The sequence below is a fragment of the Oxyura jamaicensis genome, chromosome 2 (genome assembly GCF_011077185.1).
Source record: "Oxyura jamaicensis isolate SHBP4307 breed ruddy duck chromosome 2, BPBGC_Ojam_1.0, whole genome shotgun sequence".
In the NCBI taxonomy this organism is placed as follows: domain Eukaryota; kingdom Metazoa; phylum Chordata; class Aves; order Anseriformes; family Anatidae; genus Oxyura; species Oxyura jamaicensis.
Genome location: NC_048894.1, coordinates 146,571,177 through 146,598,974, shown reverse-complemented (window position 1 = coordinate 146,598,974; position 27,798 = coordinate 146,571,177). Strand labels below are relative to the sequence as shown.

Sequence of the window (27,798 nt, the reverse complement as noted above, 5' to 3'; positions counted from 1 at the left end):
TCCACCTGGACATAGAACCATTGACCATTAATAAACTAGAATCACAGAATCATTAAGGTTAGAAAAGCCCTCCAAGACCATCTGGTCCAACCACCCCCCTACCACCAATGTCACCCACCAAACCATGTCCCTAAGCACCATGTCCAACCTTTCCTTGAACACCCCCAGGGATGGTGACTCCACCACCTCCCTGGGAAACCGGTCCCAATAATGCACAACCATAACATTTTTTACAAACCGTGTGTACACATATGGCCCAAGGTGCTAGCCAAAAATGTTTATTTATTTGTTTTCTCTTTTAAATACAGAAATAATCACATTTAAAGTCTAAGACAACTCCAGTCATCAAAAAAAGACAGTTTTTTCATCTACTCATTGTGCATCCCAAAGATCTTTGCTTGCTGTGTTTCTTCGAAAAGCAATGCTTCTGCACCCCTCCTGAGCTCTGCTGAGGGTCTTTGATGAGTTTTCCATGAATTTTGGTGCCTGCTAATGCAACTACGGGTCTAGACACAGAGTATGTTAACTTAATAAGTAAGTACCTATGGCATTTAGATCTTCATGGAATTTAATGTGAAGTTGGGAGGCTGCCATCTGCCTCAGGTGATGAAGAGGAGCTGTTCAGCGGTATTGCCCAAGCCTGCCTTCTGCGTGTGCTTGGCACTCACAGGGAGCCCCTCTCTGATACTGCTGCCCCAAAGAGTGTCATCAAAACCCCAGGGGAAGCAGAACACCTGGGCAAGATGTTTAGGGTTTTTTCTTTCTATCCCAGAGTTGTTCAACTAACAGTATCACATCTGGATTACACTGCTGCTTTGGAACTTTTGAAAATGTGCGTTCTTATCTTGGAGCTTGAATGAATGGGATACACAGAAAACCAAAAGAAATTTTCAGTCTCTCAGGCTGAAAATGAACAAATTAAGTCCCAGGTCTTTGGGACACAATGTTGTACTCTTAGTTAAAAGCATCAGCTAGTGAAAATCAGCCTTGCAGCACCAAAAATCATTGTTTTTATTTAGTTCCTCTCCCTTTTCTCTGGAAACATGCTTTGCTAATATATATGCAACTAATATATATGCTAATATACACACACATCTCCAGCAACTAAGATTCCACAGCCTCTCTGGGCCCTGTTTTCAGTGTTTGGCTTTCACTGTCAAGGATTTTTTTTCCTCTAACTGCAAATATCCCTGCTGCAACTTGTAGAATGCACTTACACATCACTCACAAAAGCAATAGTTTCACTGTGGTTTGTTGCTTCAAGTCATGGCTTTGACCAGAGCCAATAAAGTACACAAATACTCTAAGTGTAATAACAATGATAAAAAGCGAGTTTATTTTACAATTAAAAATAGAATTATAATTACTGAGAAAATAACGAGGTTACAAACACTGCACATTTTTCTAGCTAGAATTTTATTTTTATATAAAAATATTTCCAAAAGACTTTAAAATAAACAATCTATGATCAGTCTTTAATCACATCACACACTAGTTAGGGTTTCATTGATTGATAATTTGAAAGTACAGCTGAGGTCCAGAGCACATCATCTCAAGTTGTCCACTTTGTAGATGAGAGATGAGTTGGAGGATGTCTAATTCGAGCCTGTGAAGTAAGCTTTTGTCTGAGCTGTCTGACTTCTGCCATCAGTTCCCGCTCTTGGCATGCCAGTTCTCGTCTTCTAACTGAAGACACTTAAATGCAAGAAACGCAGAATTAATATTGCAATTGTTTTCCGAAAATACCATGAATGTTTATTGGAAAAGAGGTAACTCCTGTAGAGAAAAACTATGTTTAATTACTGAATGCTGTTGTATTTGAGAAAGCTCTACAGCCTGTAAAAGCAAGGAACAGTTTTCTTCAAAAGTGGTACCAGGGCAAACTATGTTTTGTTACAAAAAGGCCAGATGTTGATGGGGTGCTATGGCAGGTCCGATGAAACATGTTTCCTGTTGCATGCAGAGTTTTATAGGTAAGATGCAAGTCTGTGCTTTCATTGACTGGGACAGTCCTCAGGAAATTACTGAAGACTAGTTCTTGACTATAACTCTCCGTAGGATTTTCATGAAAGACAGTTCTACACATGCTCAACAACCCCAAATCATACTTAATTATGAAGACACAGAAAAAGCATAGGTAAAATTATCGGGTCAGAATGGCACTAAACTAGGCTGAGGTTTAAAATGACTGGTCTCAGAATGTGACACGCCTCAGGCACTTCCTACCTGTGCTATTCCTGGTGGTGATTTTTTTTTTCTAAGGTGTGAAGTAGAATACAACAATAAACTAGTTTACTATCCACTAAACACATACACGACTAATAATGACTCTATCACCCATCTAGGTGTTCCAGTAATGCATATGAAGCTAAACGTGAGGGAAAGGAGGACTGTAACTTAGAAACTTACTGTACGATGACGACTCTGAGGCAGACAAATCATTCAAACACACATTTCCAGACTTTGGCACCTGCTGTAATTCTACCCCTCTCCCTGTATGTCCAGCCTTTAGATCACGCAGTCTCTCTGTGGGAAATGGAGAGAAGGTGTATTTGTAAACTCGAAGTGTTTAAATTCCTAGTGATTTTTTCTTGCTCGAGGTGAAACAGCTTTTTTGCAGGAAGCAAAACTGGAACACTTGCTCCTATTAATGCGAAGTAGAATTTCCTCAGAATTTAAAGTCAACATTTTTAGTCTATGGGTCAAAGGCATGCATCATTGCACTTCATTTTAACTAATGACAGTTCCACATGTGCTGTTTCTTCCTACATAATTAATCTTCTAACAAATGGGCCACTAAGTTCATGCAGAATATGTCGACTTGTACTTGCAACTTGCAGTTTTAGAAGGAGACACCCATTTTAATAACTTACAGTTGCAAATTACTCAATATTAAAACCATCAGGCAAATTAGGGCAAAGTCGGAAAACGTTTGCCGAAAGCAATACTAATCATCCAGTGTAAATACTAATCACTAATCTTGTATGTGTCTTGAGGAGAATAAGATAAATATCTGCAATCCCACCCAAATGCAGCATTTCAGAAGGATGTAGTGGCCAATCCTGGAAAGACACAAATACCTTTTTTTTTTTTTTTCTCCGTGAACAAACCCTTGGCAAAGTCACTTGTTGCTAGTGAGTTTGCTTTTCTTTAGGTTATTTGACAGAGGATTTCTAACAGATGTGAATTTATGATTGGCTTAAGCTGATATAAGCCTACCAAAAATGCCATTCCCATCCTTTCCTTTGCTCCCCAGTCACTGCTTCCTCTGTGCTGGCTCTGGAGCTCAACACTCTGTGGTGCAAAGTTAGATCCGACGTGACTGAATTTCTGCTTCTGGAAAATAAGGACTAATGTGCAGTCAAACAAGCAAGCTGCTCTAGCCTGTCGTGTAGCCTAGGAATAACAGATCTGATACAAGAGGGCATGGGAACATGTGTCTGGCACAGGAAGAAGGAGGAAAAGTTTCCTTTCTGATTGAAGCCTGCAAGAGGACACTATTTATAAATCACAGGGATTTGGAAAAATCCTACCTTGTGAAAGAAAGAAATATATTAGCATGAAGATGACATTATGGGAACAAAAGGGAAGGAGATAAAATGAGTTTGTACTCTATCTTGTGTTCTTTAACTGTATGAAACCAGCCAGTGGAACTTAATTCTGCCAGCTCATCATACAATTGGAATTACAGTGAGGCTGGAACAGTACTGATCAGGTTGGAAGCAAGACTGCTGTCAGTGGGCGATCTGAAAGATATGCTTGATGAAAGACTCCCATATAACCTTTGGTGAAATTTATTTCATCCATATGGAAAATATCTATGCCTCTATCATGAGCAGCCCAAGCTGTAGGTATCTTCTAGGCAAACAAAATTACAGGCTGCGGTTTCCAATCTGACGAAAAATCAGTGAAAACTATCCTACGTTTTCTGTTTATCTGTGCTCCCAACAAAAAAAAAAACACAAAATAATGTACTGGGAGAAAAAAATATCCTCAGTTTTGGGGGTGCATGAGGGAACTGCTGGGAAACGGAACTTAGAATCCCACCTATACACAAGAGTCAAGTAATTTAATGGATCATTTATATTGCTGCATCTGATGGATATCAAACTGAACTTCCTTTCCAAGTCTGGCCGTATATATTGTTTACATGAAAGAATACTGCCAAAAAGTGCTCAGATAAAGTAGTTTATCTCTAACATTAGATACTTTGTTTGTATTCAGTTGATGAGTCCAGGCCTTCATGCCTGCATTTTCTCTAAACTCACCAAAATAGGCATCCTCTCTTTGCAGCTTTTCAGCCAAATCTAACGCATCGTTCATTTCGTCTTCTAAAAACTGCTTCCTGTGTTCGTGTGCAGCAGCAGCAGCCTTCTGCTCTTCCTCCAGTTGTGCTTTTTTCCGTATAACTTCTTCCCACTGTACAACAGAGATTTTAAGTGCATCTGACAGATGTATTACAGGAAAAAGGCAACGAGCAAAACCATCTGGGTTATTACAGACTGCACCTAATCCTTCAATTAAAAGGCATGTTATTACACCGAGTGCATGTTTCCTTTTTGAAAATTTTCTCCTTCAAACACCTGGAGAAAGGTAAAAGTCTTGAGTTGGAGCAAAAATGAGAGAAACTTACACAATTAGGAATATGCTTTCCTAAACCTAAAATATCCTCATTAATTTGCTCTAGTGCTTCCAGAAACTTCTGGTTGAAACTGTTCTTATTCAAAACACTTCTTACTCAGTATTTTTTAGTTTTATGCCATACTATGTTATGGGCAGAAGACAGTTACATGCGTGCCAGTCCTCCTTAGGAAAAGAAATAACGCAAATACCTTTTTTTCTTCTGCTTCCCTCATGGCCTTCAGCAGTTCAGCTTCTTTTACCCTGTTGTCGTGAAGGAGCTTGGCTATCTCTTCATAACGCTTCTCACGGTCCTGATCATCGTGCCTTAGTTTGTGCAACGCCTGCAGCCTCCAGTCGACCTCAATGCATTTCTGCTCTGCTTTGGCTAAATTTTCTTCAGCTACCTAAACAAAAAAAATTTCTTACCAGGAATCCATTTACTTTATTTCAAGTACACAGCCATACCTACAGATGAGGGAAGATCTTTTTCTGTCAAATTGAAGTGTCCTCCAGTATCACTGCTAGATGTCCCTAGTAGGAGACTGCACCTGCACTGCCACTCCCCCATTCATTACAGCAAGCTGCCTCATCTGACAGGGCTGTCTGCTTCTTTTACATCCTTGATATTCTTTCTCTCACCCAGGGCCTTTTAAATGAGACACAAGCCCACTCTGTGATTTGGGGGATTTTGCTTTCCTACCATGGATTACATATCGTTTCCAGGTGCTCTTAACATAAGAGCGATACCTGAATGCCAATACTTCCACCCACATCCATCTGCTTCCAAAAATTGAAGGCTGTTTACAAAAATTCAGACCCATATGTTTATTTCTAGACAAAATATAAATGCAGATGCCAAGCATATGGGTAGTGGGTTAGCTGCAACTATTTTTCCAACTGTGCAGTTACAAGTTCTGAGCTTGAAAATCTGAACAATTCCTAATGTCAAGCCATACACATTCATTACTGTGATCAGGAAGACAGCTTCTACAGTTGAATTTCCTGCCAAGTACTATCAACTGAAAGTTCCTTTGTGGCTTACTTTTGTTTTATTATGGTTACAAATAAAACCTGTTCCTTAACAGGAGGAACTTATTCTGAAGAGCACTTTTGAGTCTTATATTCCTTTTAAGTTCTGGAAAGTGAAGGAAAATTAATATTTATGGCAGTCCCAGAGAATTTCAGTATTATATAGCTGCTTGGACACTTCAGTCAGATTTTTGAAAATGTCCTAACTTTCAGCATGCCATCATGATCTATTAATACATGTAACTAGAAACTAATTTTCTTCAAAATATTTTCTCATTAACTTGTACTAACTAATTGCAATTAAAATGCTATTAACTAGTACCACTTGTACTAGTTAACATACTAACTTCCCCAAACACATGTTTAAATCCAATCATCTTACCATCTGAGCTTTCTGTTTTTCTTCTCGATCTGTTTCCATCAATCTCTGAACAATGTGATCTTCGAGATCTGCCTTTCTTCGATTGGCATCTATCTCTTCTTTCATTCCCTGTGTCGAGCTCTCTTGATCTTTGATAAGATGCTGACAAACACCCAGCATAAATTATTGTTGCTTAGCTACTAACCAACTTTTTAAATTCTCTTTGAACATTTATTAAAGTTTCATTAAACTAGTATTTGAACATACACCTCTTATCCCATGGAATATCATAACCTACCATAACTGCTCAAGACAGTGATATTCCCTGCTGTTTTGCCCACTTGGAATTATGCTAAGCCTGAGACAGCACAGTGATCTCCCAGGTTTATACTGATGTAATTCCGTTCCATGGATTACAATGGAGCATGAAATTAGAATTCCAACTTAAATCAATTAGATTAATCATGAAAATATTCTCCATTTTCATGGCATATCTTAGCCAAAACCTCAGAATGCTTCACAAATATAAATCATGTTCCACAGCACACGGACTTGAACACATCTGCAGATTGAATGCGGAGATTATTTGTCAAAATAGTACAAATCAGCATTAGATCTAGAAAGAGAATTTTAACTCTAAACAACTTTTGTTCACGTTCATTGGGGTGTATCTACAGTTTTCTGAAGAAGGCACAATCCCCTCCCAGTCCCACTGGAATCCGTTGAGCTGTGTCAGCGGGGTACTGAAGCACATTTAACATACACTGCCTCTCAACAGGCCTTCAAAGATTGAATACAGACCTTTGTTGACAGCAGTAAAACAGACAGTTCAGGGCATGGGCAGTGAAAGCCTGCCTGTACAGGCTCTTGTGGGCAGACATGTATCCTTGGTTAGTTAAATAATTGGTACCTTTCTAGCCTAAAGAGGATGGCCACTGCAGAATTAATTCCCTTGAACAGCTGTCTTTTCATGTACCGGAACACCAGTGATCCTAGCCTGGTTTGTGTTTTGTAGCCACAGTACAGCTGGCTGTGTATTTAACAAATAAATGCTAAAAGAAATTTAGCCCAAGTATGGTCAGCACAAATTATAAAAATTCCATGGCCAAAAGCTTTAACAAGTCAAACATACATTACTAAGTCTTTGACTGGCAGCCTTGTCAACCATTTTTATTAACTCATATTTAACTTCACATCTGAACAATATTTATCAAAATAAAAACCTTTAATACTAAATAATGATCTTTCTGGATTACAATGTAAGGCATTTGAGAAAGGAACTGCCCCTTCCCCACCAACCATCCACTCCTTTTTGCTTAATGATGTTGCTGGCAGCGAGACATTCTTTCATCCACTACATCAATCTGTCACACTGTTCCCTTCAGAAAATGGAGATATATCTGGATACCACAGATGAAAAGGTGGGAGTTCTGGGGATGAGGAACATATTGTTATAGACTTTTTTTCTTATTTACATGTTTCTCACTTCTCTCAGCCAGCTGAGTATACAGATAAAGCCTGCATCAACCACATGATACCTGATGATAACGGGGAGGATATGGGCATTTTCTCCCAGAAAAATGGATAACAGTGACTACTACTACTGCGCTTATTATCAGAGGGTTTATTCAAAAAAAAAGGGTGTTAAAAAGGGGAAAAAAAACACCTCAATTTTTCCTCACATAGTCTGGTTGAATGAATACAACCAAATCTGAGAACTGCATAGGAAGAACCATGAAATATAAACATCTGTACAGTTCCCTAATAGTTACCTGTTCAAAAAGCTGTCTTTGCGATTCAAGTTCCATCCGTCGTACTTCTACATCTTGAACAGTGGCAGCTGTTTCTTGCTCTCTCATGGATGCCTTGAGGAGAAGAGAAACACATGAAAACAGTGCAAAGGAGAAAAAAAAAAACACCTCCATTTAAAAAAAAATATCATGAAAAGTGTCCAAAACCAGAAGCAGCATTCTACTCCTAAGCTCTAGTTAACTTCCTGTTATATGACAAACAATAGAAAATACTGAAGATCAAAAGTACAGGGCAAGGGAGAGAAGAGGCAAGGAGGCACAGGGATAGTTTTGCATCCTGTCACACATTAGGGAAATATCAGGCTTGATCTAGTGCTCATAATCTGTACGATGCAGCTCCAAAGTGAACAAAAAGTTGCTAAATCCTGTGGAGGACAGTAGAGATAAAGTTGAAGATAAAGTGAAAGTGGCCACCTGTGCTGAGCTGCAAAAAAGAATCCAACGGTACTCTGACTCAGCAAAGTGTGGTGCTGAGATAGAAGGAATGGCTTTGCAAAGACTCAGTTCACACCCAGGAGGTTCTAAAGCTCATGCTCCACTCTCTGCGTCTGCACGATGTCGTGCTTGAGCTAGTAACCCTGCAGGAGCAGAGCCAGGCTTGGCCAAAGGCTGTTTCAGAGCCTCTCAATCAATGGCAGAGTTAATTTGCAGCCTGAATACAGCCCACAGACAACTGTTAATTGACTAGGCCTTTAAGGAGCTCATTACATTTTTCACAACCGTCAGTATACAGATAAATCTGGCTTTCCCATGAGTTTTGCCAGTTAAAATTGCCCCAAATTACGCATTTATCACCTCATGCTAAATACCTCATGCTAAATACGCTTTTGGGCTCACAAATCCCAGTATATCGACTGAAATTTTGGTTCTACATTTTTTCTTGGTTATTTTTCTGAATAAACCTTTGAGAAAAGAGTTGCCTGAGCAATACTCAGCTTTTCTAGCAATTTCATCATCAAGACGTTTCAGTTCCATTTGGCGCTGATCTTGCTGGTATTTCAGAAAACGCCTTCTTGAAGCATCTAGAAATTGTAGTTCCTTTACTTTCAGTTCTCTTTTCACAGCAGCTAGTCTTCAGAGACAAAATAAACAGAAACATGGGAACTTTTATGACCTTTTATAAAAGGTCAATAACAAAGAGCACAAGCTTGCACCACGGTTACCCATCAGTTACTAGGAGCTAATCTCTAACTTGTAAAGCTTAGGGAAGTTGCTCTCATTCTTGTCAACTTCCCAGTTTTCATTTACAAGACAAAATTAAATTCAGAGACACACAGACATCCTCTAATGGCAATCTCTCCCAATTAAGCTTTGAAGCCCTGTGCTCTGTTTCTGTTGTACGTTAATAAGCACTAGTTTAGTATTGTAATGATCCAGAGCTGGAAACTATTCCTTAGAATAATTGCCAGTGTCCTAGTACCTCTTTCAGAACAAAATTAGTCCTATGTTTATTTGCAAAATATCAAACTGTTTCAAGGAACAAAACCACAAACCCAAGAATTACTTGGCAAAGAAAACCCCACTGCTCACTTTTTAAATAAAAAACTACGTTGTAGGTTACAGAAGTTTAAGACAAGTATGACTTTTAGTTGATCTAAAAACCTTCAGTGGAGACACTGAAATTCTCTTAGACCTTCACAATCGCAAAACATACGAACTACGGAATGACTTTGGTACTATCTCAACTCTTTACTCAGCAACTGATAAATTAAGCAGTCATTTTTCTAAATCCACTAGAAATACAAGAACGTGTACAGTATAGCATCAGTACTCTGAGACTGTAGATGACTCTTGTATTTGCAGTTAAAGTCTGCCCACAGTATAAGCCTGAAGTCTCAGTGTGCAAACAAAGAGCAATTGGCTGTGCAAGAGCATTCACAATCCGAAGAGACCAGAGAAAAGGCTGGGAGCTGAGACAAAAATATCAAATGTCTTGGCCTCTGATCTGCTGTATTCCCTTGAGCATGACAGTAATACAGCCCAGATCACTTCATTCCCACACCACAATCTGACCCAGCAGACCATACTGCTTTCCCACATTTCAATTTATACAAATTAGTGGCCATTTCTCCTTTACTTATGGCTAAAAATGTAATAGCAGGATACCATAACCAGGCCCCTAATGTTTCTTATATTATAATACTTTTGCCTCTGTTCTGCCAGCTTCTTTTCCTCTTCCAGAAGCATTTTTCGCCTTTGTTCTTCAGCTTCTCGAAGCAATTCCTGCTTTCGATACCAAGCTTCATCTTCTGCCTTCTGTTCCTGTGCTTTAGCTTCTAACTCATGCATTAACTGTCTAAATGGAAGGAGATCACGTGTTCTTATATCACAAGTACCAATAAATTACTTGATTACTTTGAAATCAATAAGTGAAACATGATGTCATGAGACTACAACATCTCCTTTATGTACTGATAGAGAGTGAGAAAGATGAGAGAGATGAGAAAGGTCAACAGTGCTGACTTTTACAGACAACTGGGCATTTCATATGAGTGCAGACATTCTTCACATTCTTACCAAAAACTGGTTTCTAAATGTCTCTTGAAATCATGGTTCCCACTGATTTCAATTGCGAGATCAGAATTCCTGGCCCTTCACAAAGTTGGATGTGGCAACATTAACAAAAGTTTAGGTTCTGACTTCTAAGCTTTCAATTTTGAGGACTGGCAGCCCAGTATTTAGACCACAAATTTAACTTAAAAAACACGTCATGCCAAGTAACTGTTTGAATATTAAAGTTATCTTCCCCATTTTTTAAAATGTATTGCCTCTCTATTCTCAAGCATACAGAACATAACAGAAAAAGGGAATTGCATCCACCTGTCCCTCCCAGTTTGACACTGTCATCAACTTTCCCATTAAATACCTCTCTCTCAAGTATTCAATTTCATCCTGTCTGATCCTCTCCCATTCCTGAGTTTGATAATCCACAATGAACTTGGGATATTTATTAAATACAGGGTACTGTCCTTTTGTAAGTGGTATGAAGTCATCAAGCACACGTTGTGGATGGATATCTGGTGGTGTAGCCTCCATAAAATGATAAGCTTCTTTAATCACAACGTTAATGTCCAGGTTGTTACGATGATGAAAGAAATACTGTAAGAGACATGCTTCCATTTACATTCTACAAAAGATTAAGCAAGTTTTTAATATACTTATGTAGGAATAATTAGGTAAATTAGCAAGCTCTATATTCCAAACGTTGATTAAAAAAGTGATTAAGTTGGCCCTACTGATTAGTAAAGTATCATGGGCTCAAGTGACTTGGCCCAAATGTCTTTAATTTCTAAAAGTGAACTTGGGTTCTTTTCCTTCTCTTCCAATGACCGTTGTGAAGAGATTTGGGAACCTGAGTGTGATGTAAGAGTGTCCAACTGCTCAAAAAGATACTCCTACCACTGGATAGACCTCACTCAACTTTTAGTGTTTAAACATGAACGACAGAAGTTCCTCTTCTAGCAGGACTGTTCTTCCCATCAAAGATCTTCACCAAGGAAATCTTTCAGTTGGTTACTGAAAGAATGTAGCAATAATGTTATCTGATGTTTGTCAAACTGCTCACAAGCACATTTTCAAGGTGGAACCCTTTGTCTACAAAGATGTTTTCATGTAAAAAATCATCCTCCTCCCTTGTAAAGCTAAACATCAGAAAACATTTTAGCTTAGCATCAGAGAACATCAAATAATATTGCCTGACTTCACAAATCTGAAAGCCAAATAATGAAACACATGACAGAATTACTGCCTTTTGTCTCCACACACAGAAATCAATATTAGAACTCCAAATAAATGGCAGAATTATTTTGTGGTTGATGAACCATTGCCATTTACTAAATAACTTTTAGGGGCATTAGAAAGTTTATGGAAGCTTCTAAAGATCTTGTTGCATGAAACTGCAGGAAATTGCTCAATGATTTATTCATTTATTGTACATTTGTCAGGTACTAGATGACGTTGTTCAGAAATGTAATAATACATTAATATGGATCTGAAACACCTCCTTCAAAACTCTGTAACAACAGATAATGGTGTTTCACACTTCTCTGTAGCTACACCTTCAAATGACAGACTACAAAAAAAACGTTTACCTCAAAATCCTGTCTTTGATTACAGTGAAGCAATGGAGCTCTGGAACATACAATATAGGCAACAACAAGCATTAGGAAGTATGAAGGATGGTTAGAGAAGATATTATCAAAGACTTTGAGCCATTCTTCTCTTGTTAGAACCTCAGAGAACAGGGTTTCTAGAAGAGGCCAGGCATAAACCTACATCATTTGGGAAAATTGAAAAAACAATCCATTAGTAGGATTTTACTATTCCTTTCACAGAACTAACATAAAATTTTGCCTCATACCAAGAATTTATTTATTTATGAAAGAAACAGGAACTAAAACAGAATGTTTGAAGATACGCTTTATTCCCCACTGTAAACATTCAAAATGAATATGGGGTAAATATACATAATTTTCTTAATTCACTGGATGTGTTTAGCTTTGTGAAGCTAAAATCATCCTTAATGATAAACATGTATAATTATGGTTTTGACTTAGAAAATTCATTCATCACACCTACGTTGAATTAAAAAAAAAGAAAGTAAAAATACATTTATAATTTGGCCAGTAGATTTTCAAGCACTGTACACTTGAAAGGGAAGGAAGGATCTCTAAGAACTACAATAGCATATACATGAGATTTATGACTATGCAAAAAGAAAGGTTGCAAGAAAGCAATGATATATTCTTTATACTCCTATATTATTCACTCATTCAATATTACTTAATGAAAACTCCTTCAATAAAAGAATTATGTCAAAATAAAGCACTAGTGCACCATCTACCATTTACTGCAATGACATTTCATATACAAACATAGGCTAGAATGTTACCTGTGAAGTCACATTGTATTTTGTAAAATGCTGAAGTAGTTCATTGTCATGATGTGCTAAAATATTTTCCATCATACTAAGGACATTAACTGGAGGATTGGGAAAATACTCAAACCAGTGCTGACAAAAATTAACTAAAAAAGAAAACAAAACAAAACACAATCCATTGTAATGCAGCGAGGAAGACTCTTGACAACCTTAAGGTTTGTTTATAATGTCTGTGAATTTAAGAGGAAGTTTTAAGCAACGTCTATTTAAGGCATTCTTATCTCTCCTTCTCTCCTACCATTTATTCCTAAACCATGTCCACAGTACGCTGCTCCTCCAGCTGCACTGGCATGAGTGTGTCAGCACGCTGTGAACCAGCTTGGGGAACTAATCTGGCTCAAAGATAAAACGAAAAAAGTCTGTGTGCTGTGAGACAAGGTGGTTGGGGGCAGATGGGAATACTTAAACCAGTTTTTCTGTCTCATGAAACTACAGCCTGGATCAAGTAATTTTTAACATACTAAGAATAACTTTGGTAAACTTGGGTGCTTATTCACTAACAGCATGTGTTTGCAAAGTGTGTATGGATGCTTGGCAGTATCTATCTTCTGTAGATTTAGAAGCAGCTGCAACAACTAATTTAAGTGTAGTGCACTTTAATTTAGTATGTTTCTTCAGAAGACAGACAGAGAACTTTCAGCCAAAATATCTAATTTTGAGATACCACATATATAGGACAACTAAACACAGGAAAACTTTAAAAGAGATCATTCCCCTTTGATTGGGGTGGGCTTGACAACTTTTTCCATGTCTCAGATACACATTTTAGCTATTAAATATGATGTAAGTATGCAAGATAACATTCGTTTTTACTGATGAGACTTTATGTATGCTGTAAAACTGCTTGATTTTGCTACAAATACTGCAAAAGGAAGTCTAATATCTTGTTTTGATTTAAAAACAGGTTTTGGTTTTAAACGTACAGTGCTACATATTAATTCCTGGCAATACCTTTAAAAGAGAGTCTGGTGACATCTTAGGAAAGCACCTCATTCATTTCATCAGGAAAAACTCTTTTGCATGGGAAAGCTTAAACATGTTGCATCATATTTGACTTCTGAAAATCGTTGCTTACCTACCTACTACTGTAGCAACAACTTCAAAGCAGATCAGCTGGTTGTTCTGGAATAATTTTACAAATGGGAATGCTAGCAAAGGAATATAAGGCGTCTCACCAAAGATAGCAGACCAGTGAGCTAGAGCTGATAAGGTCCTGTATGTAAAGGCAAGAAAAGGTGTAGAAAACGTTGGTCTCAAACCAAACAAATGCATTTTAGAACTAGCATACTATCATGTAAAATGTATCAGGTACCATGCTATCATGTAAAATTCAAACTAGATGAAGGATTATACCAGTTATAAAAACAAAAATGCATCAGGGCACGGCTATTTCATTTTAAACTTTTCCTTCTAGCTGATTCCAGCTATTGCACACGCTTCAGATCAATGTATGAAAAAAAATGAAGTTATAATATTTAAGTAGATATAAATATACATTTTACCTCTGTAAAACTCTCAGCAGTTTCCTGCTTTTGATCGGGTACTCATTCTGAATATTCACAAACGCACTGTGGGTACCCTTATCTATTAGGCTACTGAATGCTAAGTGGTTTTCAGGAAGTTGTAATAAGGAACGCCAAACAAACATCCTGTAATTAAAATGGAGACTTAGTCAAGCAGCTTCTCTTTCATAGGCCAGTAAACACACGCAAATTGATTTAGTGCAAGCATAAACATGCACACAAACATACCTGTATTTTGCTGGATATTCACCGTATCCTTTCAACAAAGCCTGTAGACGTTTCTTGTTTAATCCACCTGGCAATTCATTCTACAAAACAGGGAATCAACAATAAATCTAAGGATTTCTTGTTCTTTAGCTCTTTCCTTGCACAGTAGCTAAATACTGAAGCTCTTAGCATAATGTTAAAGAAAAACTATAACACGTACAGCTACTTTATCCCAGGTATTTCAACAACAAAGATCATTCAATAGATCATTCATCTTCTGCTGAAATCAAACAGCTGCCATTGATTTCCAGCAGAAGCAGACAGACCCTGACTGACTAAACTATACATAAATAAATGATGGACATGGTCAAACATAAAGAACATTTACATAAGGAATGGATTATGTGCTGATGAATGTCACAGGAGAAAATATGTATGTGTGTATATATATGCACATATGACTACATATATATGAGACTCAAGATAAAGACAGAAAGAGAAGGCAGCACAGTGATGAGGGAAGGGAAACAAATATAACTATAACACATCATTTAAACAATTCAGAAGAATGAAATAGCTTCTAGGCAGACATCTTAGAAGTGCAGTTTGCTAGCAGGGAAGCAGATCAGATCTGGCAAATAAGCAAATGCGTCACAAGTTGCTTGAAGAACTTCAGAGGCACCCAAACCTGACTGGAGGAATGGTAGCTCTGGCTGTATCACATAACACAGGCTGAACAGCAAGCAGAAATGGTGTAAAACTCCCTTAACTCTGCTCAAACATCCAAGTGAATCAGTGCCTTAACTTATTCCCTAAAGTAAATGGATTTTTTTTTTTTTTTTGTAATGAAATCTAAATGCTGCAGACTGGAGAACAAAACATTTGCAATTTCTTCCTACCTCTTTATTTTCAAGCGATGTGTTTGCTTGCACTTTCAGCAGTCTGGTTTGAATTTTGTTTCCTTTGGGTTTCCAAGGCCGCTCTGACCTTCCTGAAGTCACTTTCATCGTCAGCTTATTTGCCTCTGACTTACACTTGGGCCAATCCTCCACTACTTTGAACTGGGGTGGTGGAGGCTAATATTAAGTGAAAATAACTTGGTTAACATTTTGTAAGACCGAATAAATCACACTATAATTTGATGTTAACTATTTTATATGCTATATCCTTGAGCGTGATGGCTATACCATGAAGAAGAGAGCCACAGTTGTAACAGAAACAAATACATATGGTCTGTATACTCCTGAACATATCTGTCAGAGAATTAAGCTGCCGTAATAAACTAGCAAGAAGTACTGTGAGAATGTTTATGTAGCTTTCAAACATCAAATCAAACATCATGCTATTTCCTTGTTTAGTAAACACTAAAATACAATTGGGATGACATAAATGTGTACCAGGTAGCATTCAGGTTATTTATTTTAGTATGTTTCTCAATGTTACTAAAATACTTTGCATTTCTATAGCACCTGTTAGAAGGAACACAAAAGACCTTTACGAACTTAAATTAATCATCGGTGTCAGGTAGGCATTAATTCAGTTTTGGAGATTGGGAAAGCAAGGAACAAAGTGGATATCCCAGTTCATGTCAACCCGGCAGCAAAAGTGCAAATGGAATGCATGTGTGACATCTTTACACATCCTTCCTCAGCTCCAACTCCTTCATTATCCAAAGCTGGTTACTGTTTACTTCAAAGACGTGGTGATTAAAGATACATGGAATTCTGGATTTAGAAACCTGACTCCCATTAATAAATTACTTTAATAAAATAAGAGCTGGTATTTAGAATGTTTGTTATTTAGGAAGGATTAGGAGTATGATTGTGCCATAATGACGGATGCTGGTATCCAATAACACAGCAAGAAGAACAAAATCACAGTAACAAAAAGACCATTCATGCCTGCAGTTTAAGAGAGCATTAGTTGCAAGGCATTTCCTGGTAGGAAATGGAACAGAAGCAGTACAATTGTGCTGTTTCCATCTCCCCCCAAATGTCATAAAGTAAAATTGGTCCATATAAATCCCTGTAGAAAGAAATGCCATCTCCCCCTCCTCCCATAACCAGAAACACAATGATGCACTTTGAAAACATCACATTACCTGACCGGCTGGAATAACCATGAAGGGAACCCAACAAACAACTTTTTCTGCATTTGTAGTGTTAAATATGACACTGCCACACTTCTAAGCCAATGATACATCAGCAAACTACTGCTGATACAAAAGGTACGTGGACAAGTGTCCTCTTTAATAGGATTTACTGCAGTTATGAGAAATGTAAAACACCGTACCTTATTTGCTTCCTGAGTCAAAGCTTGGACACTGTATAAATTGACACTACCATTTTCCATTACTGATGCAATATACCGTCCGCTGGGGCTAATCGCTGCTGTGCTAATTCCCTCTTCATGAGTCCCAATGGCAAAAAGCAGTTTGCATGTTTCTATATTGATAAATCTCATAATATTATCTTGACTTAACACTCCAAGGACCTACAAGTTAAAAGGACTCATCAGTAATACTGTCAATGTAAAACAAAGAGGAATACTAAATTAAGGACTGACATTCCTTTAAACTATAAGAGCAATTGAACAAACATTCAGCACAGTAGCTTTCCTCTTGTATGGTATGGGCCCATCTTCCCAGTGTCCCCCAAAAACCCTTAAAGTACTTGTGTTGACTTGAGTAACCAAATATCCCCTCTCAAGTTTTTATTTATTTGTTTTTTAAAAACTGACCTGATTGGAGCCCCCATCAAAACTGTCCGGGAGGAACTCCAGGTGGCGAACAGCTCGTACTTTTGTAGGCATCTGGATTATTTTTATCAGCTGCTTTGATTCTAAACACCACAAGTGAAGATGATTTGATTTTCCACCAGCTACAAAAATCCGGCCATCTCTGCATCACAGAGGAGGCAAAGTTTCTCAGTATTTATCAGAATACTAGAATTTAAGCTAGTATTAGCTACAGAGACACAGATCATTCATTTATTTCTATGCATTCAAATAACTTGGGAATCTGTTATTATTCCTGTCACACTATCCCAAAAGGACAAAATAGCTCCTAAATAATAAAATTGCTTTTAACTTTATTTTAGTGGTCATTATATTAAATTACTTTTTTTCAACTACTATAGGACTATAATAAAAACTGCTCTTGATCCTTGCTGCGTCAGTCATAGCAGATTTCAAAAGCTTATCATAGCATATACCTCAATACTTCCATAAAACATGACAAGACATGAAAAGCTGTTTAAAATTACAGTTTTTGTACTTTGCCTTCAGAATGTTTAAAATAGCAATTTACCTGGTAACTGCAAAGCTCTTATAAAGTAATGCAGAACCTTCTACTGGAGTTGGCAACTGGTATTTACAGTGCAGAGTATCAAATTCCCATGCAAAAACAGAATTGTCTTTGAAACAGCTGAGGATGGTGTTACTCAATGGAAGGAAAAAAACCTGAAAGAATATGAAAAAAAATGGAATAGCATTGTCGAGGAAGTACCCTTTACATTGGACCAAAGTGAATGGCAGGATAAAACAGAGCAAGAAACCATGACAGTATGGGTATTTTGGTAACTGTGAATGCAGCTGCAATGCAAGGCTTTGATCCCACAAACAGTGGGATCCTTTCTCCTGTAACAGACAAGTCTGGCATCTCTCCCTTGCACTGGTTCAGAACTTGTCGTACCTTTTGCTAAGCCAGTTTAACTCACCAAAATGACACAAATCTTTACCTGGGTTATTTTTGTGACTGTCTTCTGGAGGGTTCTGATGAATGCCAGAGAGGGTATAATATAGATGCTGAGAAAATGCACCCAGCAGTGGCAAAGGATCCAGAACTGCTCACTGAGCACTGGAGGGGTTTGAATAGCTTGCTACATCTTCTACAAACTAACTTCAGCTTTCAACAGCTTGCAAATGTATTCTATGAAGCACTTACTTTCAGACTTAAGCTCTGTAATTTTACATACAATTATTAAGTGTTGGAAATATTGTAGAAAATTTAGCAGTGTATTCTGCAACTATGAAATGCAGAGTTTGGCATGAAAGAAAATAAAATCAATAAGCTTGTAAATATATTTTTTATTATTCTGAACAGGTGTATTGCTTATGTGTAATTGGTTTTGATTAAAAAAAATGATTTTTTATATGTTGGGATGTCATCAGATACATGCTTGGTTAATGACAAACTACTGGCTTAGAGAGAGGTTCTGCTTTAGCAGCAGCACATGCAGCTTCAGCTAATTCCCTACAGCTATAATTTTGAAGGTTAAATTCAAAGTGTTTTTGGCTATTTGTTCGTTGAGGGACTGACTACCTGAAGGGTCCACTAGCTGACATTTACAGTCAGTGCCAAGAAATTCAGAGTTTTTGTCCAAATTGTTTCTCTGGGCCTTGAAATCTGGATAAATGGGACAGGTTTTATGTTGCTGAATGTCAGTGACTGAAAGTTAGATGATCAGCCCAACTCAGTCACTTCACAGTGGGTAGAAATTACCTCTGAGGAAAAAGTCACCTCACTTAGCACAGTCATTTCTGTTCAGACAGGCTGAGCTGCCCGTTCTCCCTCAGGGACTGAGGAAGCTTAGACAATGAAATGAGAATAAATGCCCATCGTGCAGATGGATGAAGTTAAGCAATACGATTTCCACCTTTTCTTACTTCCAGTTATCAAAAAAAGTCTGTTTCTCCTTCCAACAGTAAATGAAGCCCTAGGAAGGGTTTAAAGTTGCTATTTAAGTTCTGGCAAGCTGGAGTAATGAGCAGTTCCTCATTTTCTGCTTTGTCCTAGAAAAATACCACACACTGGTTACACGCAGCTGTTGAATGAGCAGCAACGCTTTGAAAATGGTCATTACAGATGTTTTTTCTTTAGCTCTTCTTCCTCGTTTGTCTTTTTTCCACCTGTCATTCTTACAGCGTGCAACTCTGCCTCTGTCATTTTAACTTAGCTTTGTCCCATACCAGTTGAACAGAAGGTGGTTTAGGAGCGCAAACTGGGCTTAAATAAAAGGGTACCACAAAGAACTCTACAGATTGGTGTGAAATTAACTAGGAAGCAGGAGTCCAACTTTGGACAATGAGTGTCATGGCTGTGTCTAATAATAAATCTGATGTTTAATAAAGCACTTATCTGTGTATCTGGAATCATGGCATAGGAATAAACATCATTATCTCGATTCCAAAATGAAATCCAGATAAAACAGATTACTTGCATGAAGTCCTATCAGAAATGGTAGAGCCAAACCAAAATTGCAGGCTCTTGCTTCCCAAGCAGTGATTTATTCACTCAACCAGTCACTATTGTTTGGATTTAAAAGTTTGTTTCTGCATTGTAATATCATGATCCTACCAAATTCCAAGAACCATTCATCAGTGAGAAGCCCCTACATGTAGCCTACGCAAAGAAAGATGAGCAGCAGAAAAATCACAGAATGGTTTGGGTTGGAAGGGACCTTAAAGTTCATGGGGTTCCAACCCCCTGCCACGGGCAGGGACACCTCCCACCAGACCAGGTTGCTGTAAGCCCCATCCAGCCTGGCCTTGAACACCTCCAGGATGGGGCAACCACAGCTTCTCTGGGGTACCTGTGTCAGTGCCTCACCACTCTCTGAATGAAGAATTTCTTCCTAATATCTAATCCAAACCTATTCTCTTTCAGTTTAAAACCCCTACCCTTTGTTCTATCTCCACATGCCCTTGTAAAAAGCCTCTCTCCATCTTTCTTGTAAGCTCCCTTTGCATATTGAAAGGCTGCAATAATAAAGATCTTGTGAACTAAAGAAATGCAGCCTTCTTTGGAGAGAGGACATGATACTTTTTTTTTTTTTTTTTTTTTTTTTTTTTGTGATGTGCACTAAACAGCAGCTTTAGTAAGCAACTAAAAATGCATACCCGATCTCCCCCAGTAATTGCCAGGTGACTGTTTCAGGCTGGCAGAATTCCTGCCTGACCTAGTACACAGCGAAAGCACTCAAACGAGGATCCTTGTTCTCTACAAAATCAGCATAGCTGTTCAGTGACCAGTCTGATGAGAACTTCGGTTTGAAGTGGTGCGTGTAAGACTATTCACTGTAGGGCAGCACGTGTGCAAGCAATGCTCAGGCACTGCAGTGGTGCTTTCTGTAGTACTAATGCCCAAGTCTGACGTTTGGTGGCGCAAGGAGACCTACTTAAAGCAGCGTAACACGACGGTAGACATATTTAAACTACTCCCTGACACAAATGTACTCTTTGTCTCTCCTTCCCTGTGTTGTTCCAGTATTGGTACACAGCAAACCAAAACAAAGAAACCACTAGGCTAGAATGCAGCAATTTCTTTTTGCTGAGTTAATTCTCAGCTTGTTTGCTCCTACATTCAGTGCTTAGTGTGCACAGGAGCAAGAGAAGCTTTGCAATAAGTGGCTGCATGGGGTGGGTGGTGGTGACTAAGTTTCCATCGTCACCCCCAAACTGTTTTTTGAACAACACCCTTCGAATCACAAATTCATTCAGGTTGGAACTGATCTCTGAAGGTCATCTGAGCCCATCCCCAGGTCAAGAAAAGGCCAACTTCCAGGTTAGATTGCATTGGTCACAGTCAGAGCCAACCAAGTTCTGAGTAAAGATACTCATCTGTTCCTTTCATGTTCCCAGCACATCAACTGCTGACCACCCGCTGGTCTTGGTGGTGTGACTGGCTAACAGTCAGGGAGATACACCCAAGGAATGCAGGAAAGATTCTGCTGATTTTTTAAAAGGACCACAGAGTCATAGAATATCCTGACCTGGAAGGATCCACAGGGGTCATTGAGTCCAACCCCTGGCTCCACACAGGACGACCCAAAAACAGACCACGTGTCTGAGAGCGTTGCCCAAAGGCTTCTTGAACTCCTGCAGGCTCACTGCCATGACCACCGTCCTGGGGAGCCTGTCCCAGTGCCCAACCACCTCTGGGTGCAGAACCTTTCCCTAACCCCCAGCCTGACCCTCCCCTGTCCCAGCTCCATGCCGTTCCCTCGGGTCCTGTCGCTGTCCCCAGAGAGCAGAGCTCAGCGCCTGCCCCTCCGCTCCCCTTGTGAGGGAGCTGCAGGTTGCCATGAGGCCTCCCCTCAGCCTGCTCTGCTCTGGGCTGAACAAAAAAGGGAATTCAGTGCTCCTCATACATCTTGCCCTCTGTTTTCAAGTACTGTGACTTTAGCATGTGGTATTACTCCTGCTGAGGTATGCTTGCTTGCCCTTCAGCTGTTCTTTACTCACCTTCTGTATACCCACAGAATGACGAACGTTCAGCTTTCTTTTCCTTTGAAAGGTGTCCAAGTCCCAGAGCTGCGCTGTATCAGTGGAGGTAGTGATGGCATACCTGCCTGAGCCATTGACTGAGATGGAAGACACTGAAGAATCATGTCCTCTCATCCAGCTAACGAGCTCCTTGGTTTCTGCATGAGTTGATGGGAAAATAAAGAAAGAAATAAAAGATATGAAAGTCATTCAAAGTGCAATGACTGTTATACTCTTCATTGCCAGCACTACGCTGTGAAAGGGACTTTTAAACACACCTGGTGTATGACCATTTACCATCACAATCCAACTAACAAGAAACAAATGTATCAGTCTTCATATTATTTATATACCACAGATAAACATAACCTTTTCATCTCTAAATATCAGGTTTAAGTACCAGATTTCATACATTATTCTCAGTTCTACAGAGAAATCCAACCTGCACAGGCTTGTTTAATTTAGCCTAAGAATCAATCGTAAGAAATCATGAACGTTAAGATCAGGTAAATTCAGCATGCCTCGTGGGCAGATTATCTGATGTGAACACCGGCAGAAATATCTAGAAGTTGAATATTCAGAAGGCCGAATGTTCTAGTTAGAGTTCTCCACTTGTTTTGACTTGTGGACGATCCATGTGAATGATTATGCAGCTATTCACACGTGTAAGGAAAAAAGGTTTAATGACAATGGGCAATGCCTATAGAAAAGTACAGTCAGAAAGCAACACCTCATTAACTCTTTTAGAGGCCAAAACATTTTTCTGCTGTGCTCTGCATGCTGAGGAAATAGCTCTCTGACTACACTGTCTCCCACTGGTGACTGCGTGACCACTAATCCTTCCTCAGCAACTAAACTGCAGTTGTGGCAATCAGACTACGTACGCGGGGCAGGCTGCCCGACTGCCCGCGGGCTGGTTCCGGCTGACCAACTGCCTCAGCATCAAGGGTGGGAAGTGGCTGTAATGCAGCTTGTAAAGCCCAACAGCCAAACTTTCTGCTGGGCTTACAGAGAGCTGAGTGTTCAAAGCTGTTGTCACACGGGAGGATGACATGGGATTACAGAGAAGGGCTTCTGAAGTAGGGGATGGAGCCCACTGGCTATTATCTAACACGCCTCTAAGGGTAGCTCACCCAACGCTGACTAATGTGAAGATCACTTACATTTCAAAACATTCTTCCGTATGATTTGGTATCTGGAAACAGAGCCATAAAAACATGCAGGCCTGTGGGATAATTAGCAATATTTCTCTAAGTGCATCCAAAAACTATGGTTGGTCTTACCGTGGTTGAAAAGAAAAGGAGGGAAAATTTCCAGACCTTATCTCGTACTCTTCCTTTATTTTGGGAAACACTGTTACTTTAAAAAGTGCACTAATAATATCAGACTCGAACCACTCGAATTGCAGGTAAGTGACTCCTATGGCTTTTTAAAAAGACATAAGTCCAGACAATATGGGATATTACAGTTATAATTTTGACAGGTTAAGTTAGGAAGAACAAATTGTTAATGCCCTGCACCATTTAACTTCTAATCAAGCCAGAGGTACACAGCTAGCCTGCAAGGTTAATTTTAGACATTGTTTTTGAACAACGATACAGATCTGCTGGCTTTCTCAATACAACTGACAATTCTTTTAGTATATAAGCTTACTTTGTTTACAGATTTTACTGTAAACATAGTTTACAACTGGTTCAGTTGCAAACTAACATATTGTTGACTGATTTTGCTTTGATTTTATATAAATACCTTGTTCTAAAACAACAACAAAAAAAACCACAGATATAGATTTGCATTAAAAAGGTAAAATATCTAATTGTGATCCTGTGCCAGCCTTCAGTTAAACAGCTGCCTGTGTGACTCAGTAGGAAAAGGAAGCTCTGAGCAAGTGAAGGGTTTATTTACCCTCAGGATCATAACCCATATAGGCTTCAACTTGTGCTTTTTTTGTTGTTTGTTTTCAGGGGGTAGGATGATGGTAGGAAGAACACAAGGCATGAGATGCATGAAAGACTTCAGTCAATTTACAAAACATTGAGAATGAAAATTAAAATTATAAAGGCTTTCATAACTATCCAGATAATAAACCTTTGAATTTCTCCTTACCCGTATCAAAGCACTTAATAGAATAGTCTGCCAAAGCCACCAGGAATTCTGTCTTTCTGCGAAGATTAAATGCCAAAGCAGTGCACGCCTGCATTGTTCGCTGAACGAGGTTGAACCTATTTAAAAAAAACATGGCCTCATTGTGTTAGCAAACTTGGGGACATTAAGTAATAACTTAAACTGTTTCAACATATTTCACTAAGAAATAAATGAACTCAAAGGAAGGGATCAAACAAATATACCTATTTGCAATAAATACAACAATCAGTGCTAATACGGTAAAGTTTAGTAGTGTAAAACTGAAAAGACATGAATGCACTTCTGCAAAATGACAATACCAGGACTAATTTGTTGCAATTCATGGCTCGTATTATTAGTTGATCAGTACTGGTCAGAGAACAACTTAATCGGTAGTCTTTAATCACTGAAGATCTATGAAACTGCTGTTCGGTTTACAATTACAGCCCTCTTCTCTTTTTGGAACAGCTAAACTAATAAAGTAGCACACAGGGAACCTACATCAGACACTGGCTGGCAGCTTCAGCTCTGAGCAAACCTTCATCTATCCCCACAGCCACGGAAACCTGAAGATAAGACCAGACCTGCGGCACATTGGCAGGCAAGTTCCATGCCCCTGAACGTTACAGACAGCAGGAGAATTACAATGTCTTGATATAAATATTCTCACCTGTTTCCTTTGAGGTCAAAAACATATATATTGCCTTGGTGGTCTCCAGCGAGGAGGGAATCTCCAGAACTGTCAAACGCCACATTCAGAAACCGTATCGTCTTTGAAGGAGATCCTGGGACACTATGGGTTATGTTCACTATAACTCTGTGAAGCAAGCAAGCAAAACAACCTTGTTTAGAATTGTTTTATACACACGCATTTTTCAAAGATTCCTAGATTATGGTTTTAGAATTCTAATTATCCATGGTGTTTTATGAGAAATCTTCCCTAAAAAACACATTTCTAATACAAAAATATACTAAACAAAGGCAGTCATTCACTATGTTGGAAGGTAGTTTTATAGTCAGGAGATGTCAAAGAAAGCAGGCAGGGGGAAATTCACCATTCATGGTCCTTTCATGTGGCTCCAAGTTAACTGATTTTCATTATATTATTGAGTAACAGTAACTTGTATGCTGGTGTATCATCTACCAAACTATCTGAGAACCTAGTTCAGTGCTCAGCAAGGAACCTGCCTCTTTGTTGTCACTGTAAAGAAACAAGCTAGAGAAAACTGAAAAGCTGTGAATTACTGGAGAAAAAAAAAAAAAAAAAACAAAAAACACTTTGATGGTGGTTTGATGTGGCGAAGCTGGGGGACAGGAGAATCCATTTTAATACTGCTTCTTTCCAGAGTCTTCAAAAGCACGGAACAAGCCATTTTTATCATTGTTCATCTGAGATATTACAGAGCAAAAGCTACTGCTTTCTCACGTTCTCTCCTTGCGTCACGCTGTTCGCATAAAACGAAGCCAGATGCAGAACAGAACCTCATGTGCAGAATGAGCCAGAAATGGATGTTTGTTTTTTCCAGGAAGCAGCACACTAAGATTTGGGAGGCCTGCTGCTCCTGGATTTCTTGGATAATGCTGGGAAAACCAATTATTTTGGGAGGCGGATTAAGGACTGCAGGGCCCTTACAGAACACTGTGGCCATGCCAGTGCAAAATCCTGGCATCCACCTGTTGTCAGGAGAGTAGAAAATGTAAGCCAGCACCTGCAAGCAACTGCTGGTGTGTGCACAAAGTGCGAGTGAACACCAGAAGGGCCATGCAGTTATCACACAGGCTAGAGATAAAACTAATTGTACTTTGCCTTGCTATGCTCATTCCTTTCTGGGATAAGGGCCATAGAAATGAAATTAGAAAGATAATAAGCTATTTAAATTAACAGTTTGTGATAAATTAGTGTCTTTAGCATCATCAAAATACAAAGTGTGACTTCCGATTCTAAAACACCATGAAGTGAGAGGACTTATCAAAGTAGTTACAGCATCTCACAGCATTCCTCAACACTGTTCGCTGCCTTTCAAAAGTTCCTTTGCCACCAAATTAACTTAAGAGGATAAAGGGATCAGTTCATGGAGCTGCACCCAGATTTCCCACGTCAAACACAACACAGGTACACAAAAAATAGGGTTCTTACTGCTCTTTGGTTTGGGCTGGACAGTTTTTCACATACTTTTTAATTAAACCCTCATGGGAAAATGCTCATAAAAATAAAAAACAAACAAACAAAAAAAGCAAATTCAGGACAATTCTGATATTCACGAGATCCAAATAAGCTATTTTGAGCATTTAAGCTGAAATAAACTAAGCTATTTCAGCATGTGTAACTGCTGCACCATTAGAGATGTACAGCCTTTGGAATAAATTACTTGTAACCCTCACATCTAAACCTCTCTCTGAGCCCTGCACATCAAGACCCGTGTACTTGTATTTAGCACTTTAGTGACATACACAGGGACGTTCTGTAGCAGTGGTATGATCTGAAAGATCACACGGCCAACCATGCACGTCACACTGCTGGTTACACAGAAGATAAGGTGTAATCACAAAATCATTATGGTTGGAAAAGCCTTCCATGGTCCAACCACCCCCCTACCACCAATATCACCCACTGAACCATGTCCCTAAGCACCACGTCCAACCTGTCCTTGAACGCCCCCAGGGACGGTGACGCCACCACCTCCCTGGGCAACCCGTCCCAATGCCTGACTGCTCTTGCTGAGAAGAAATGTCTCCTCATTTCCAACCTGAACCTCCCCTGGCACAACTTGAGGCCATTCCCTCTAGTCCTATCACTAGGTACCTGTGAGAAGAGGCCGACCCCCAGCTCCCCACAGCTTCCTTTCAGGCAGTTGCAGAGAGCAATAAGGTCTGCCCTGAGCCTCCTCTTCTCCAGACCAAACACCCCCAGTGCCCTCAGCCGCCCCTCACAGGACTTGTGCTCCAGGCCCTTCACCAGCTTCGTTGCCCTTCTCTGGACACGCTCCAGGGCCTCGATGTCCTTCTGGTACTGAGGGGCCCAAAGCTGAACACATCACTCGAGGTGCGGCCTCACCAGAGCTGAGTACATGGGAATGATCCCTGGTCCTGCTGGCGGAACAGTTCCAGTCTAAACTGCGGTGTTGCTAAATCCCTAATTGCCGAGGTGAGGCATTGCTCATAGCGCCGTTACACTGATACGGTGACAGGTGGAGTCCTGAGGAGTTATTTCTCCTGTTTTAATGTCCAGGGAGGGAGCTAGGTGCTGGATCACCCAAATGCCCCCAGGTGGGTCACAAAACCAGGGAATAATTCAGGGAGAATTCAGGAGGGATTCAGGAATGTTTCAGGGATAGTTCAGGGATGATTCAGGAGGGATAATTCAGGGACAGATCAGGGATAGCCCTGGAGGAATTCAGGGATAGTTCAGGAGGGATTCAGGGAGATTTCAGGAGGAAAGGTCCCTCTGGGGGCCCCTCACCGGGCAGGGCCAACTTAAGAAATCAGAGGGGCCGCCTAGACGAGGCCTGGACGCCTGCAGCCCACACACCGGGCCTCCTGCCTGCCTTCAGAGCGACTTAACTAAATTAGATTAAATTAGACTTAATTTAATTTAATTCCACCCCCCCACGACCCACCAGGGAGCTGCCCCCGGCGCTGCCCTCAGCCTGGGACCCCTCCCGGCCCCCTCAGGCCCCCTCAGCCCTCCTCAGCCCCCCATGGCAGCCCCAGCGGCCGTTACCCGCCGCCGCCTGCCGCCGGGCCGGGCCCGCGGGCCCACAGCGGGCCCTGGCTGCGGCCGCCCAGCTCCCGGCTCGGCATCCTCCGGGCTCCCCCGAACGGCCGCCAAACGGAGGAGGGAGAGCCGCGCGCGTGGTACAGCCCACCCCCGCTTTGTTGATAAGGGGAAATAGGAAGAAGGAGGGTGATCACTCCCTC

General features: G+C 39.9%; 1 protein-coding gene across 2 annotated transcripts; it reads right to left on the bottom strand.

Moving 5' to 3' along the window:
* Positions 1 to 1,308: 1,308 nt before the first annotated feature.
* TBC1D31 (TBC1 domain family member 31) lies at positions 1,309 to 27,758 on the bottom strand. Of its 2 annotated transcripts, XM_035317013.1 has the most exons (22): positions 27,605 to 27,738; positions 24,551 to 24,697; positions 23,863 to 23,978; positions 21,736 to 21,914; positions 17,801 to 17,952; positions 17,233 to 17,392; positions 16,786 to 16,986; positions 15,393 to 15,569; positions 14,515 to 14,594; positions 14,266 to 14,412; positions 13,843 to 13,976; positions 12,716 to 12,849; positions 11,916 to 12,095; positions 10,691 to 10,923; positions 9,968 to 10,120; positions 8,761 to 8,896; positions 7,786 to 7,878; positions 6,035 to 6,175; positions 4,833 to 5,027; positions 4,269 to 4,419; positions 2,410 to 2,526; positions 1,309 to 1,695 (listed from the first exon to the last, which is right to left on the bottom strand). In XM_035317013.1, exons 1-22 carry the CDS (start codon positions 27,679 to 27,681, stop codon positions 1,553 to 1,555), a joined length of 3,246 nt encoding a protein of 1,081 aa, XP_035172904.1. In that variant the 5' UTR covers positions 27,682 to 27,738; the 3' UTR covers positions 1,309 to 1,552. The 2 variants fall into 2 exon arrangements, with proteins under 2 accessions (XP_035172904.1, XP_035172905.1); XM_035317014.1 differs by lacking the exons at positions 1,309 to 1,695; positions 2,410 to 2,526; positions 4,269 to 4,419 and having other exon boundaries at positions 4,862 to 5,023; positions 24,551 to 24,698; positions 27,606 to 27,758.
* Between the last annotated feature and the right edge of the window lie 40 nt (positions 27,759 to 27,798).

What these genes read in the sequence shown, in the direction of transcription:
- TBC1D31 (XM_035317013.1), bottom strand. Translation starts at nt 27,681, where the DNA reads ATGCCGAGCCGGGAGCTGGGCGGCCGCAGCCAGGGCCCGCTGTGGGCC. An exon ending in AGTTGTTGCTACAGTAGTAG is followed by an intron (nt 12,850 to 13,842) that starts GTAGGTAAGCAA and finishes TTTCTTTTTTAG; the next exon opens with TTAATTTTTGTCAGCACTGG. An exon ending in AAGAGAGGATGCCTATTTTG is followed by an intron (nt 2,527 to 4,268) that starts GTGAGTTTAGAG and finishes CATTTCCCACAG; the next exon opens with AGAGACTGCGTGATCTAAAG.